A 16837-nucleotide genomic window follows, 5' to 3' on the forward strand; every position below is an offset into this window, starting at 1 on the left:
ATTTATAGTGAGAGATGTGTGACTCTTTCTTTCACTTGACTTAGGGGCCATTTTAGGGTTATTAATTGACCTTATTTCAGTATTGTAGTGTCTCAGAGAATAGGGAGGCCTGAGGAGAGGGGGAGAGATGGTGGAGGGTGGGGAGACATGACATGGCACTGAATGGCAGGCAGGTCAGTGGAACCGTCAGAACACATTTGTCGATTAAGTTTGCCATCTTATGGGTGTGGTTTGTGGTGCCCCAAAACGATTAGAATAGTAACATCAGAGATAACTGGTCACAGATCACCATAATAAATATAATAATGAAAAAGTTTGAAATATTGAGAGAATTATTGTGACAGAGAAACATGAACAAATGCTGTTGGAAATCAGATACCGATAGACTTCCTTCACACAGGGTTGCCACAAACGTTCAGTTTGTAAAAAAAAAACAAAAACAAAAACAAAAACAATTCTGTGAAGCATAATAAAACAAGGTATTTCTGTATATGGTTCCATTTATATGGAATATCCAGAATGGTAAATCCATAGAGATTAAAGTAGGTGGTTACTAGAGTTGAGGGAATTGGGGGTAGGTGGGAAGTGACTGCTAATGGGTATGGAGCGTTTCTTTTTCAAGTGATGAAAATATTCTAAAATTGGTTGTGGTAATGGTTGTACAACTTTGCGAATATACTAAAACTACCACTAAATTGTACATTTTAAATGGGTGAATTGTATATGTGAATGATCAATAAAGCTGTTACTTACTAAAACTGGACAACTGCTGCTTCTGTAGTTGTACCATGGTCTGTCTTGCCTTGTTTTTGGCTTTCTAAATGAAGAGAATGTTATATTTAATTGAATCTGGGATAGAATATCATTGAGTGCTTTAAATATATTTTTCCCCTTTCTTCCCCCCTTACTGTAAAAATATTGTTGAAATGTTGAGAAATTTTGGGGCGCCTGGGTGGCTCAGTCATGAAGCGTCTGCCTTCGCCTCAGGTCATGATCCCAAGGTCCTGGGATCGAGCCCCACATCGGGCTCCCTGCTCTGCGGGGAGCCTGCTTCTCCCGCTCCGCCTGTTTGTGCTAGCTCTGTCAAATAAATAAACCTCTTTAAAAAATGTTGAAAAATTTTAAAGCATAGAAAAGTGAAGGAAATGTAAATTATTATTTTGGAATAGTACCCAGAGACATACTTTTAAATTTTTGGTGTGGTATTAGATATTTGTGTATAGTTTTTTTCATATATAATGTTGCAGAGTCCTACAGTTTAAAAGGATTAATGGTCTTTTTGGTGTAGCTAGGTTACTTTTTAAATTGCTTTGTTGGGGCCAATTTAGAAAAGCGAATTACTGGTTCACTTCTGAGGCATGTTTAATTTGTTAGTTTTTGGAAAAAAAACAAAAACAGAAAAAACTAGTATGCAAGTGAGCTTGAAATTACCCTCTGACTCCACTGCCCCTGAATTTACCTTTTTTTCCCATGACTGTACTTCTTTTTTTTTTTAAAGATTTTATTTGACAGAGAGCACAAGCAGGTGGAATAGCAGAGAGAGGGAGAAGCAGGCTCCCCGCTGAGCAAGGAGCCCGATGTGGGGCTCGATCCCAGGACCCCAGGATCATGACCTGAGCTGAAGGCAGTTGCTTAACCAACTGAGCCACCGAGGTGCCCCTTCATGGCTATAATTTAAAAAAGATGTTTCAAATGAATGCCAGGCTTCCACAAATGAATTAATGGTCTTACTACTGTACTTCCTAATACATTTTTTTTTTTTTTAGAGATTATTTATTTGACAGCGAGAGAGGGAACACAAACGGGGGCAGTGGGAGAGGGAGAAGCAGGCCTCCTGCTGAGCAGGGAGCCCGACGCGGGGCTCGATCCCAGGACCCTGAGATCATAACCTGAGCCGAAGGCAGACGCTTAGTGATTGAGCCACCCAGGTGCCCCCTAATATTTTTCTTTAATGTTCCAGAATTACATTTTAGAAATCTGCCTTATTAAAGTATTTGGATACGATAAAATCTCTTTTACGTGTACAGTTGACAAGTCTTTAACAACATGGGTTTGAACTGTGTCAGTCCACTTACGTGGCAGATTTTTCGGATTTTTTTTTTCCCCAGTAAATACATTTTTTCTCTTACAATTTCTTTATAACATTTTCTTTCCTTTAGCTTGCTTTATTGCAGAATGCAGTATATAATGCATATAATACACAGAAATATGTGTTAATTATCAGCAAGACTTCTCGTCAACAGTAGACTATTAGTAAAGTTTTTGGGGAGTCAAAAGATATACTTGGATTTCTGACTGTGACTGCTTGGTGGGTCTGCCCCCTCTGCTCTCCTGTGTTATTCAAGGATTAAGCTGTACATTTCAGTGTTTCGATAAATCTATTCAGTGTTTTGATAAATCTATTCAGTTGTATAACCACCACAGTAGAACAACTCTTACTCCCCAAATTTCCTTTGCACACAAGCTCTCCTCACTTCACCCCCATACTTTGGTAACCACTTTGTTATCTTTATAGTTTTGCATTTTCTAGAACTTAAAATGAATTAGACAGGTTTTTTTTTTTTTTGGTCTTTTTTCAATTAGCATGATTTTGTACATCCATGTTGTTACTCATATCCATGGTTTATTTTTTGTTCTTGAATAGTATTCCATTGTATACATGGACTTTGGGGTTGTTTTCATCTTCTCTATTTTGAATAAAGTTGCTGTGAATGAACATTTTTGTAAAAAGTCTTTGTGAAGATATGTTTTCATTTCTCTTGGGTAATACCTAGTAGTGTAATTGCTGAGTCTTAAGGTGTTCTAACTGTATAAGAACTACCAAACTGTTTTCCAAAGACCTTACCATCTTAATGTTTCTATTATAATTTCCTGATATTCCTGAAAGGATAATGTTTTTAAACGTATTTCCCTGGGATTACACATAATTTAGCTATTAAGCAGTGTTTCATAAAGTTACCATCTGCATCGTACCTTAAGGTATTCCTTATGTTTAGTGTTAATGTAAGCTAAGGGTGCTTGTTAAAATGCAGATTCTTGGGTCTTAGGACCAAAGATTCTGAATCAGTGAAATTGGAGAGCTATGCATATGGTAATATGGCGTTTAGTCTTTTCTAAAGGCATAGTTTTCATTAATATATTTATTAGGTTAGTGTTCATTGAGCTGTTTTTGGTTCTTCCTCTGCATTCACATGCGTTGTTCTATTTTTTTAAAGATTTATTTATTTATTAGAGTAGAGAGAGAGCATGTACGCAGTGGGAAGGGGCAGAGGGAGAGGCCGCGATCTCACAACCCTGAGATCAGGACCTGAGCCGAAATCAAGTCAGACGCTTAACTGAGCTGCCCAGGTGCCCCTTGTTTTAAGTAGGCTCCTTACCCAGTGTGGGGCTTGAACTCATGGCCCTGAAATCAAGACCTGAGCTGAGATCAAGAGTCAGATGCTTAACTGACTGAGCCACCTAGGGGCCCCTCATGTGCATTGTGTTACCTATTTTTTCCTTTACTTGGGGATCTCCTAAGATTTATCTGGGCCCCTTTCTTTGGTCGCCACCTAGTGGTAACAAATAGGAACCATTAGAAGTTTTGCTAGTTAATTGAATTCATATGAGGTGGACAATGTCCTAAAGGAGGAAGGATGGAAACATCCAAAGATAAGTTTGGTTTGTGTTTGTGATTAACTAGATGCTCAGATGTTATGTTTGCTATATGAATGTTCTTTCCTCCCATGACTTTGAAATACAGTTTATTTGTATTTACTTGGGAAATAATTTATTTGTAAGAAAATATATTTTAGAGCCTATAACTTTTTTTTTTAAGATTTATTTTAGAGAGTGGTGGGGCGGGGGTGAGGGGCAGGAGGAGAGGGAAAGAGAAACACAAGCAGACTCCCTGCTGAGCGCAGGGCTTGGCCCTTCCACCCTGAGATCACAACCTGAACGGAAACCAAGAGTCGGACACTGAACCGACTGCACCACCCCTGGCGCCCCTAGAGCCTATAACTTTTTAATTTTTATCTAAACTGCCAGCTCAATTATTTGTACTAGGAAATGGGCAGGTGTCTCCCTAGTTCCCTTTTTATTTTTTAAATATATATATATTTTAAGATTTTATTTATTTGACAGAGAACACAGCAAGAGAGAGAACACAAGCAGAGGGAACACAAGCAGGGGGAGTGGGAGAGGGAGAAGCAGGCTTCCCAGTGAGCAGGGAGCCTGATGCGGGGCTTGATCCCAGAACTCTGGGATCATGACCTGAGCCGAAGGCAGACACTTAATGACTGAGCCACCCAGGCGCCCCTTTTAAAGATTTTTTATTTGTTCATTGGAGACACAGAGCACGAGCAGGGGGAGAGGCAGAGGGAGAAGCAGGCTCTCCACTGAGCCAGGAGCCGGACGTGGGGCTCGATTCCAGGCCAATGCTCAACCATCTGAGCCACCCAGGCGCCCCCCCCCCTTTTTTAAAGATTTTATTTATTTGACAGAGTGAGAGAGCACAAGCAGGGGGAGCAGAAGGAGAGGAAGAAGCAGGCTCCCTGCAGGGAGCCCTATGTGGGGCTCCATCCCAGGACCATGGGATCATGACCTGAGCGGGAGGCAGACGCTTAACCATCTAAGCCACCCAGGTGCCCTCTCCAGTTCCCTTATTTAATGAGTTAGATCCTTCCAAACCATGCTGTGAATTACAGTTTTGAATTATATGAAGTTTTGATTCTATACGTCTTTTATTACAGATTCTCTTGTTCTTGGCTTTTAGTTTACTTTCTTTTACATGTTTTTAGTTTTTTTACTCAGTTTTTTAAAATTTTAAAAATTTCATTTATTTGTTTGAGAGAAGGGGCAGGGAGAGAGAGGAGAACCCCAGTGCGGGGCTCGGTCCCAGGACCCCAGGATCATGACCCGAGCCAAAGGCAGATGCCCAACTGAGTTACCTAGGCACCTCTCCTAGTTTCGATGATTGTATTTTTGTTAAAATTCTTGCCTTTTTGGGTGCCTGGGTGGCTCAGTCGTTAAGCGTCTGCCTTCGGCTCAGGTCACGATCCCAGAGTCCTGGGATCGAGTCCCACATCGGGCTCCCTGCTCGGCGGGAAGCCTGCTTCTCCCTCTCCCACTCCCCCTGCTTGTGTTCCCTCTCTCGCTGTCTCTCTCTCTGTCAAATAAATAAATAAAATCTTTAAAAAAAAAATTCTTGCCTTTTTATACTAGCTTGACAGAAAAAAAGACCTATTGTGAAGGGATATTGTATAACAAAACTTACTCTGTAAGGTCTGATTTTACTTTTCCCTTACAGAAATGGTGGAATCAATGAAGAAAGTAGCAGGGATGGATGTGGAGTTGACAGTTGAAGAAAGAAACCTCCTATCTGTTGCATATAAAAATGTGATTGGAGCCAGAAGAGCTTCCTGGAGAATAATCAGCAGCATTGAACAGAAAGAAGAAAACAAGGGAGGAGAAGACAAACTAAAAATGATTCGGGAATATCGGCAAATGGTGAGATTATCATATCCTACACATCTTTAAAGAAAGATGCCTTCTTGGCATCTGGTTTTGGATATTTTATTTTAAAGTTTTATTAATTTAATCTCTATACCCAGTGTGGGGCTTGAACTCATGACCCCATGATCAGGAGTGGCATGCTCTTTCTGGCTAAGCCAGCCAGGTGCCCCAGGTTTTGGACATCTCTTTTAAGATTGATTGATTCATTGATTTGAAAGCGAGAGCGTGCAAGTAGGGGGAGGGGCAGAGAGGAAGGGAGAAGCAGGCTCACCACTGAGCAGGGAGCCTGACGTGGGGCTCCATCCCAGGACCCTGGGATCATGACCGGAGCTGATGGCAGGTGCTTAACTGACTGAGCTACCTTGGTGCCCCGGTTTTGGACGTTTTATTTTATTTTTATTTTTTAATTTTTTTAAAGATTTATTTGGCAGAGAGAGACCGCAAGAGAGGGAACACAAGCAGGGGGAGTGGGAGAGGGAGAAGCAGGCCTCCTGCTGAGCAGGGAGCCTGATGCAGGGCTCAATCCCAGGACCCTGGGATCATGACCTGAGCCGAAGGCAGACGCTTAATGGCTGAGCCACCCAGGCGCCCCAGGTTTTGGACATTTTAGATCACAGCCTAGTACGCATGTGTTGTATACGTGTGTAATAACATTTTATATTTTAATGGATTTGCATTTTTTACTTGGATTAGGGAATATAGTCTATACAATATTTCAGGAAAGAGATGAAGAATTTTTCTCTGGAAGCTGCAGAGGGCGTTCAGTTTTGAACACCACACAAGTAGAGAAATAATTTAATCTTTATTTTTGTTGAGTTAGCTGCAAAATGCTTCATTGAGTGACTTGAAATTACCATTCAGGAGAATTTAGCAAGTGTTTTTGTACTTCTTAAGAACCACACAGGGGCGCTTGGGTGGCTCAGTTGTTAGGCATCTGCCTTCGGCTCGGGTCATGATCCCAGGGTCCTGGGATCGAGCCCCACATCGAGCTCCCTGCTCAGCGGGAAGCCTGCTTCTCCCTCTCCCACCCCCTGCTTGTGTTCCCTCTCTGGCTGTGTGTCTCTCTGTCAAATAAATAAAGTCTTTACCAGAAAACAACAACAACAACAACAACAACACACAATTTGCTAGGTGCTGTGGTGTGAAGATGAGACAAATAATGTTACTATGCTTATGGAGGCTCAGTCTAGTCATTGGTTTTTTTTTTTAATTTCTTATTGTTATGTTAATCACCATACATCATTAGTTTTTGATGTAGTGTTCCATGATTCATTGTTTTCATCTAACACCCAGTGCTCCATGCAGAACGTGCCCTCCTTAATACCCATCACCAGGCTAACCCATCCCCCCAACCCCCTCCCCTCTAGAACCCTCAGTTTGTTTTTCAGAGTCCATCGTCTCTCATGGTTCGTCTCCCCTCCGATTTCCCCCCCTTCATTCTTCTCCTCCTGCTATCTTCTTCTTCTTTTTTTTTTTTTTAACATATAGTGTATTATTTGTTTCAGAGGTACAGATCTGTGATTCAACAGTCTTGCACTGTTTTTTTTTTTTAATAGAATAGAAAATGTTAGAGGGCATTGGACGTTTCATGAAGTTACTGTTTCAGATATTACATTTGTTTATATAAATACATGTAATTTTTCTTACCGTGAGTTTTTGTGAAAAAAGTACAGTAGCTATTGATCTAGTCAGTGGTTTTCAACTAGAGGTGATTTTGCTCTTCAGAGAACATTTGGCAATCTTTGAAGACATTCTTGGCTGTCACAACTTGGTGGGTGCTACTGGCATCCAGTGGGTAGAGACAGGGATGCTGCTTGCTGTATATCCCCTTGGGCATAGGACAGCACCACAGAGCAAAGAATTATCTGGCCCAGAATGTCAATAGGACTACTGCAGAAACTGATCCTGGTGAAAGAGGCACATATATACATGTTTAGAATACAGCGAGGGAAATTTACAGGAAGACTCCCGAAGTAGCCCGGGGAATGAAATTGGTAGGAAGAAGGAAAACAGACTACCTTTTTTTTTTTTAAGATTTTATTTATTTATTTGACAGAGAGAGACACAGCGAGAGAGGGAACACAAGCAGGGGGAGTGGGAGAGGGAGAAGCAGGCTTCCTGTCAAGCAGGAAGCCCGATGTGGGACTCGATCCCAGGACCCTGGGATCATGACCTGAGCCGAAGGCAGACGCTTAACGACTGAGCCACCCAGGCGCCCCCCCCCTTTTTTTTTTTTTTAAGGATTCTATTTATTTGTGAGAGAGAGAGAGCACAAGCAGAGGGAGAAGCAGGGTCCCCGCCAAGCTAGGAGTCTGATGCGCGGGACTCGATCCCAGCATCCTGGGATCGTGACCTGAGCTGAAGGCAGAACACTTAACCGACTGAGCCACCCAGGCATCCCCAGAAACTACATTTATTAATCATCTCTACCTCTGTTGGACACCATTTTGAATGGGGAGATATTTTTTATAAAGTACATATAATTGTGCAAGGTAGGGTATTTAAATGACTCTGTAAAGAATAGGTTATTGTTTTACTTTATAGATGGGAAAACTAAGGTTCTGAGTGATTGATTAACATACCTGGGGTCACAAAGAAGGATATCAGTGTGTCCATTAACCTCAAATATGTTGGAACAAGAATATGGATTGTCAGTAGAAAAGTTTGGTGTCTCAGCAGGATGATGAAATGAGAAAGTTAAAAGTGCTGAAGAGAGAGAAGTCTCTGTGCTAAATTGTGGCATATGGACTAAGTAGGGAAGGAAGCAAAGAGAGGGACTGATAAATTGGGGAAAGATGAAAGATTCAAGAGGCTGGGTGTCTTGATGTGTCCCTAAGTAGGAATAACAGGAATAAAGGAAGTAAAAAATGAAGTTACAGTCCAGTAGTAAAATAGTAGAATTTAAGACTTGGATAAAGCAACAGAGTTAGGGATATTGACAAAAAAGGTCATGGAGTTGAGATCAAGGAACTGTGTTGAAAGGAACATGGGTGTAATACCTTGGTGTGATACCAGGTATTAGAGGGATAGGCTATGAATATGGATGAAAGACCTATAGAGATCCACTGATGACAGATTCTTAGAAATTAGAACATGGAGGATGAGCTTCCAAAGAGGAGCTGTTTGGAGTAATAGCCAGTTATACTGAGTCGGTGGGGAGCTAGGAGAATTCAGAAGTTGTCTTGGTCCTCTAGTAATTGCCACTTGAAAAGACACAAGTGAGGTAGTTTTTTCAGGAAAGATCAGGATGAGATTATAGAAGAGAGAAGAGGGGAATTCTTTACAATGGAAAGAAGGTTCCGGACGGCATAAGAAGAACTTGGAAAGGTCAGTAGTGTCACCATGAATTAATAGAAAACAGAGAACAAGATAATGTATGTGTATTCGGTGGTGGTATGCATTTTTAGTGTGATAAATTTTAGATAAGTGGCAATATTTACTTTAGTGTACAGATTTTTGGTGCTAATAACGGACTATGGATCTCAGCCACTAAAGTGATTGGCTGTTGAGCATAGTAGTGGTTAGAAATACGGGCATTGGAGGCAGACTGTGCCTGGGTTTGAATTTTTATTCCATCCCTTGTAAACTGTGACCTTAGGCTTTACAGCCTGTCTGGGTTCAAATCCTGGATCTCCCTTTTGAAGTTCTTTAAGTTGTTGATTTTTGGCCAGATACCATAATCTTTGCTTCCCCATGTAAATGGAGACATAGTTTCTACCTCATTAAATATGCTAATTAGTATAAATGTGCAGCATTTAGTAAGTAGTAATTAGTGTTACTCTCAGTTCTGTAGCTGAATCATGAGGTTGTTGGTTTGTTTGTTTTTGTTTTGTTTTGTTTTAAGATTTTATTTTTAAGTAATCTCTACACCCAGTGTGGGGCTTGAACTCAGCTGTGCGATCAAGAGTCACATGCTCCACCAGCTGAGCCAGCCAGGTGCCCCTGTGTGGTGGTGGTGGTGGTGGTGGTGGTTTTTTTAAAGCACTAAACTAACAGCATGTAGAAGGAAGATAATTACTATAACCTGGAGACAACTTTTCTCTGCTTTTTTATCAAGAGTGGGGAAGAAGGTTTGGAGAGAGATGTTATGTTTACTGTGGCTCTCTTCCTCAAAACTAGAGGGAGAATGTGTCAATTTATGTAATTTCTTAGACTTAAACAATTTTTGACTTCTTTTTTTTCAGGTTGAGACTGAGCTAAAGTTAATCTGTTGTGACATTCTGGATGTACTGGACAAACACCTCATTCCAGCAGCTAACACTGGCGAGTCCAAGGTTTTCTATTATAAAATGTAGGTTCTATACTAGAAGGGAAAATGTCAGATTAAATGTTGGCCCCCTAGAATTACTTTTTCTGTGTAGGTGTTCAACTTTCATTGAAAGAATAGTTGTTTAATGTTAGAAGGATAGTTACATGGGAGGAAGGATTTTTAAAACTTAATTTTTGAGTGCTCATTTGTGTATTCACTGCTAATGAACAATTATTGTTGCATTTAAGGTGGTCAGACTGTTTATTTGTAAGAGTACTAGATTTTAGCTATTTGCATTTGTTTTTGTGTGGAGTTACCCACCAGCTGTAGCAATGTATTACAGAGTTCAATTTTAACATTTTATGTACAAGTTTTATTTCACAATTAACAAACTGTCATGCCGTTTTTTTGGAACCACCTTTTTATGTTTGATTGTAGCCAGTGATACATTTGTTGATTTTTGAGGCTTTCCAGTTAATTTCTCTAGGATTTTGCTTATTTGGTATTCTGAACTCTGAGGAGAAAAACTGAATAGTCCGTCTTTGCTGAAAGAGACTTTGTGAAATTATTGAAGTATCCATGTTAATTATTAAATATATTTTTGTCACATATTTCATTTTATAGACTATAAAATTTCGACAGTTTACTTTCATTTAAAAAGTTATTTTTCCTAATTCTATTTGTTTTGTTTTGTTTTAGGAAAGGGGACTACCACAGGTATCTGGCTGAATTTGCCACAGGAAATGACAGGAAGGAGGCTGCAGAGAACAGCCTAGTGGCTTATAAAGCTGCTAGTGATATTGCAATGACAGAACTTCCACCAACGCATCCAATTCGCTTAGGTCTTGCTCTCAACTTTTCCGTATTCTACTATGAAATTCTTAATTCCCCCGACCGTGCCTGCAGGTAAGTCATGGAAGAGAAACAAAAGCTCTCACTGTGAAAGTGGAAAAAAGTTACAAAAGAGAATTGTTTTGTTTCCTGGGATTGCCTTTGCAGCCTTGGCCATGTAACAGAGAATTCTTTTGGCTCTTAATGAAACTGTTTGGATGATTTTAAGACCAACCCTATCTCAGCTCACTAGGATAGCAGTTTTGGATTATGTTGATGGGGAAAATTTTTGTTGGTAGGTTGAATTTTTAACTTTATAGTGGGAGAGTGGAATTATAATAGAATTTTTTTTATATTAGCTTTTAGTCTTTGTAGGCATGTTAATATAGTTATGCTCTTAGTGTACATATTTTCTATTTTATTATGAGTCGTTCTCCATCTTTGTATGTTGGTTCCATTTTTTTTTTTTTTTAAGATTTTATTTATATATTTGACAGAGACAGAGACAGCGAGAGCAGGAACACAAGCAGGGGGAGTGGGAGAGGGAGAAGCAGGCTTCCCGCTGAGCAGGGAGCCCGATGTGGGACGCGATCCCAGGACTCTGGGATCATGACCTGAGCCGAAGGCAGACGCCTAACAACTGAGCCACCCAGGCGCCCCCATTTTTTTTATTTTTACTTTTTAAAGATTTTATTTATTTATTTGACAGAACATAAGTAGGGGGAGCAGCAGAGGGAGAGGGAGAAGCAGGCTCCCCAGTGAGCAGGGACCCCCGATGTGGGGCTCGATCCTAGGATCCTGGGATCATGACCCGAGCCGAAGGCAGATGCTTAACTGACTGATCCACCCAGGCACCCCTATGCATTTGCTTTAATTTTTAGTGTTCCGTTCATGCTCTTCTCCTACCCTTTAAGATGAGTTCATATTTGACTTCCTAATTTGCTCGTTCTCTAGGGTTTAAGTACTTTCTCCAGAGTAGCACTTCATACTTGTTTTATAATAGTTTTATGTATCAGTCCTCTATTCTTACATGTTCATTGTGGACTGGGAGTGTTTCTTCTGTTTCTTCACTAGTGTCCTGCATCACTTGGTGTACATCATACAGCGTACCCAGTAAATGTTGATTTTGTTTCTTTTAAATTCTAGCAAATGGCTTATATATCACATTTCTGTGAGTTCTATATTGCCTTTTTGTTTTTGTTTTTTTTTTTGCTTTTGTTAACATTAAATTCTTTGGAATTAAACTGAGCTGTCCAACATTTCATCTTTTTACATTAAAATTTTAAATAAGTCAGCTGTTGACTAGAACTTCGTAATACTTTTATTATGCATATATTTTGGTGGTGGTTCAGGTTAGAGTTTGGTCTGTGTATTCTGTTTACTGATATGCTTGTCAAAAGCCTAGTAAGAGGGCGCCTGGGTGGCTCAGTTGGTTAAGCGACTGCCTTCGGCTCAGGTCATGATCCTGGAGTCCCGGGATCGAGTCCCGCATCGGGCTCCCTGCTCTGCGGGGAGTCTGCTCCTCCCTCTGACCCTCCCCCCTCTCATGTGCTCTCTCTCTCATTCTCTCTCTCTCAAATAAATAAATAAATAATCTTTAAAAAAAAAAAAAAAAAAAAAAAAAAAAGCCTAGTAAGAAATGGTGCTCTGGGGTGCCTGGCTGGCTCAGTTGGTAGAACATGTGACTCTTGATCTTGAGGTCAGGAGTTTGAGCTCCACATTGGGGGGAATGTTTGTTTTTCTTAAAAAGAAGTACTCCAAAAATTTGCCTCCAAATTTGCTAGATACAAAATTAAATAGAAAGTTAATTTTCATCACTTACATCTGTTTTTTCTTTATTTCGGTATTTAAAACCCAAGATACTCAGTATCACTATTACGTACTGTAGGATAACTGAAGAAAAAGATTTTTTTTTTTTTAAAGATTTTATTTATTTATTTGACAGAGAGAGAGACAGCGAGAGAGGGAACACAAGCAGGGGGAGTGGGAGAGGGAGAAGCAGGCTTCCCGCCGAGCAGGGAGCCCGATGCGGGGCTCGATCCCAGGACCCTGGGATCATGACCTGAGCCGAAGGCAGACGCTTAACGACTGAGCCACCCAGGCGCCCCTGAAGAAAAAGATTGATTTCTAACATGTCATTTCTGTTTTTGGGCTTATTTTTGTAATATATTTATGTAAATACTTTTAGGTTGGCAAAAGCAGCTTTTGATGACGCAATTGCAGAACTGGATACGCTGAGTGAAGAAAGCTATAAGGACTCTACACTTATCATGCAGTTGTTACGTGATAATCTGACACTATGGACTTCAGACATGCAGGGTGATGGTAAGGAAACTCCGAAGTTGAATGCATCTCTTTCAGTTGTTGGGTCTTTTTACTCTTAGGAATTTCTTGGTATTTCTTCACATTAAGCTACAGTTTAGACTCAGCCTATCCTCCAAACTATCAAATTTTAATTATTGCCTTTATAACAAATGATCTCAAAGTACAGTTTTCGTTTGGGGCTATACGATTATGTATAAAAGACTTGTTTGGAAAGGGGGATCTTTTTTTAATATTCGAAGCTTTAAAAGTTTTGTCTCTAATGTTAGCTAAACTTATTTGCTTCTCTCACTGTTTTGGAAGATGGAGGCTCAGGAAGCAGCTCATTTTATCTTTCTCCGATTCAATTTTAGGGATCTAAGTAATTGTATTTGAATGTCACGATCACTGCTTGGCTGACTAGTATCCTCAGGTTAAAACTAGTTGGTGTCAGTAAATATGAATCATCTTCTCTGGAAATCTTTATCTAAAGAAGGAACTTGTTTGTCTCTGGATTTTATAGAGCAAATGGAATGTCCTGCTCTTAGTCCTTATTTAAGAGGTCTAGTGTAGTCTCTGTTTTTGTTGTTGTTTGTTTTTAGTTATAAATAGTATTTTACAAAGCTTAGTCTTGTGATGGGGAGTTAATATTTATCCTCTAAATGCCCAGATTTGCATAATTGTTGATTTTAAAGGAGATTTTAGTCTGCTTATTCCAAAGAATCTTTTTTATCCATGATAGATCATTGAAGGGTGGGTGGGGGGAGGTGGAGGGCACAGAGTGCAAAAACTAGAGTGATGTGATCATTTTATGAGCTAGCTTTACAGTTGGTGGTGGTGGTATGGGAAGTGGAAACAAAAAGTTTGTCAATTTTAGTTGCAGATCCTTTAAGAGTATATTACCCAAATTGAATCATATGTTGTATTGCTTGAGGCTGGCTGTGTCTGTTGGTTAAGCCAGCATGCTGGACTGTCTTTGGAAGCGTTCCACTTCTTAAATGTACCTCTGAAAATGGGTTTTCCGGGCTTGTATGTTGTGTTTCCTTACTCTGGAAGGATAGAGTCAGATCTTAGACTTCTTAGGTACTAAAGTGAGAATTAGGTGACTCATTTAAAGCCAGCTAGCTTTATGAAATATTTAGATATTTGACTAAGGTTGGTTTGAGATATGTGGCACATGTGACCTACTTGCACACTTACCCAACAAAGCCAGATGGAGCCACATACTACTTTCCAACACAGCACTTCAGGCAACCGCTGCCAGTCTGGGGGATTCAAAACCAACCATCTCTGAACTAATGACTTGAGGTTCCTTCCAGCTTTAACATTCTGTTGTATTCTAAACAATAACTACTCAGAAGAATGGCCAAACAGCTCTGGACTCTTCACAGTCACCCTCAGAGAAGACTAATAACTCTCCCTGTGTGGAGAGTTTGGTAAGCGGTATTGACCTAAGTAAGGTATATACCCCTCTGACCTCTGGGGGCATTTTTCTGAGGGTGAAAATAACAAGGTCACCTAGGTTGAAACATTGCTTTTTTTAGACATTTCATGCCAACTTTTATAACTAAGCTTGCTAGATTATAAAATTAAATGGAAATAAAGTATATTTTCTAATGTTTTATTTATCACTGGTAACCAATAATTGATTAATCAGAGTAAACTCTATGTCATTCTGTTTTTACATAGAACCAAAGATAATTCTTTTTCTTGGTAATCAAACATTTTATGAAATAGATTGCCTTCTACAATAGGGTATTTTCTTGAAACTACTTTACATAGTTGCAAAGGTTCTTTGTACAGAGATTTTTTTTTTTTTTTAAGATTTTATCTATTTTTCAGAGAGAGAGAGATAGGGAGAGCAGGAACACAAGCAGGGGGAGAGTGGGAGAGGGAGTAGGAGGCTCCCCGCCAAGGAGGGAGCCCGATGTGCGGGGCTCAGTCCCAGGACCCCCCGGGATCATGACCTGAGCCGAAGGCAGATGCCCAACCGACTGAGCCACCCAGGCGCCCCTGTACAGAGATGTTTTATTACATTTCAGCATAGATTTCTCTTTAATCCTAAAAGAGTTCTATTTAAATATAGTAAAATCCACTTGATTCATAGTTCTTACGACTTTGTAACTCGGACCACTGATTAAATTTGGTTGAAACAGACTAATTTTTATTTAAGAGCTTTTTGATAAAATATTTGAAATTATGAAACATACGTGTAACAGTGAAAAATTCAAGTAGTCTCGACATTTTAGTAAGATTAACAAATTATCTGAATTTACAAATCGTTGTGGTACTAGTAATTTATTCGCTATTTTCCTAAAAGGTATAGTATTACATATACTATATGGAAATTGGTTTTTATTACATTAGTTTTATTAATTTGGTTTTTGTGTCTTAGAATCTCTGCAAAATTGCAGCCATGAAATTGGCAGCTTCCCAGGATGTTGGATTTAGTTGAGCATTATTTAGATAGTTTTCTTTTTAATTTTATTATGAAAAATGGTGTAAAAAAACACTTGAATTAAAGGTTTCTAAAGGAAGAAATGTGTATGTGATTCCCGAGCTTTTACTGAGATGTTTTTTTAACTGCAAAATATGTTTACTTCTGTCTGTGTTGGAACATCTTTATAAACATTACCACTATTTCTCATCAAGTGATTTCAGTCCTTTTCTCTTAACCTATGTTCAGAGGACCGTTTCATACACAAGTCCATAGAAAGGAAATGTGTGTTCTCTGCCTGTTCCCTTCTTCCCCCCAAATCAGGAAACAGTGGGCAAAGAAATACATATCCAAAGAAACCTTTTTTTCCCCCTTCTGTATACCTTTTAAGAGGATATTATTTCATCCTTTTAAAGGTAAGAGGAACAGATACTTTGTAGAGTGAACTTTATACAAAGTTAAAAAGACCCAAATCTGACTCCCCTAAATCATTGATGTTTTCTTTTGTCCTGCTCTCTGGGTTTATTTTTCTTGTAATGTTGCTTTCATGTGATTGTTCTCCCTCCCTTTCTCCTTGCAATATAGATTCCTAAAGGAAAATCCAACTCTTCCTTTCCTAAAAACTCTACTTTGTAAGTCATTATCATGGCACAGCAAATTCTGCTTTTTAGTTTTGGTTCTTCACTAATCATGCCTGCATATATCATCATCCTTTTGCTTACAAAACTGCCTGTTCTACATTCTAGGATGTGAAACCTTCTAAGACATTTATGATCTGCTACTCCTGTCTACCTCTGGTTGGGTGTGACTCATCTGACAATATTCTATGCCAAAGTTACTTGGAACTTTTGGCAAATCTAATGGTTGCTTATAAATGAATTAGAGTGTGCTCTGTTGTTAACCATATTTTGTGGCAGTGTATTGCTGTTAAAAATGAGCGTGAATGTTACTATCATTTCCTAAGTTCGAATACATTTTTTTGGGAACCATTGGGTGGTGCATCATTTCTTTCCTCAGTAAATGGTTTTTTGTCTTTCTTTGCATGTCTTTTTCTATATATATGAGTCAAAAATTTTTATGTACCTTAAGTACTTTTTAAGAGTCACATTTCAATATCAAACATTTTTGTCAGAGAAGAAATTAAAATGTCTAAAACTATATTTACCTAATCCTTGTTGCTGTAACTGCATTGTTTATCATATCAAGGTCTTTCAGACTGTTTAAAAAGCACTCCTCTGGGTTAAATGCTTTATGTTGGTATGCAGCCAGTCTTAGTGTCATTTGTCCATCCTAATTAACAAGCAATATGAATGGATGGATTGTCTGAACCGCAATGATTGTTGGATTAGTTAATTGATACTTATTTTGATTCAAAGTATTAACTACATAGGAATTGTAGTGATTTGTTAGAGCACAAAACAATGTAACTTTTACCTGTTTCATTATTATTTAGCAAAAGCCTGCATGCTTTCTGTATTATGGCTGACTTATTTAATGCTTATTAATAGGTAGATGATTCTCCAGTG

The 16837-nt window shown here is 39.3% G+C and overlaps 1 protein-coding gene across 2 annotated transcripts in view; it reads left to right on the forward strand.

Moving 5' to 3' along the window:
• YWHAE (tyrosine 3-monooxygenase/tryptophan 5-monooxygenase activation protein epsilon) overlaps nucleotides 1-16837 on the forward strand; it is a 51610-nt gene that overhangs the window by 33112 nt on the left and 1661 nt on the right. The window contains exons 2-6 of one of the 2 annotated variants that reach the window (XM_078068091.1): nucleotides 5288-5487; nucleotides 9678-9784; nucleotides 10442-10648; nucleotides 12762-12898; nucleotides 15897-15943. In XM_078068091.1, coding sequence (XP_077924217.1) covers nucleotides 5288-5487; nucleotides 9678-9784; nucleotides 10442-10648; nucleotides 12762-12898; nucleotides 15897-15904 — 659 coding nt within the window. In that variant the 3' untranslated portion in view covers nucleotides 15905-15943. The remainder of the gene's footprint in view (nucleotides 1-5287; nucleotides 5488-9677; nucleotides 9785-10441; nucleotides 10649-12761; nucleotides 12899-15896; nucleotides 15944-16837) is intronic. The other variant, XM_078068090.1, reaches the window with a different exon arrangement.

Source organism: Halichoerus grypus, chromosome 2 (assembly GCF_964656455.1).
Source record: "Halichoerus grypus chromosome 2, mHalGry1.hap1.1, whole genome shotgun sequence".
NCBI lineage: Eukaryota > Metazoa > Chordata > Mammalia > Carnivora > Phocidae > Halichoerus > Halichoerus grypus.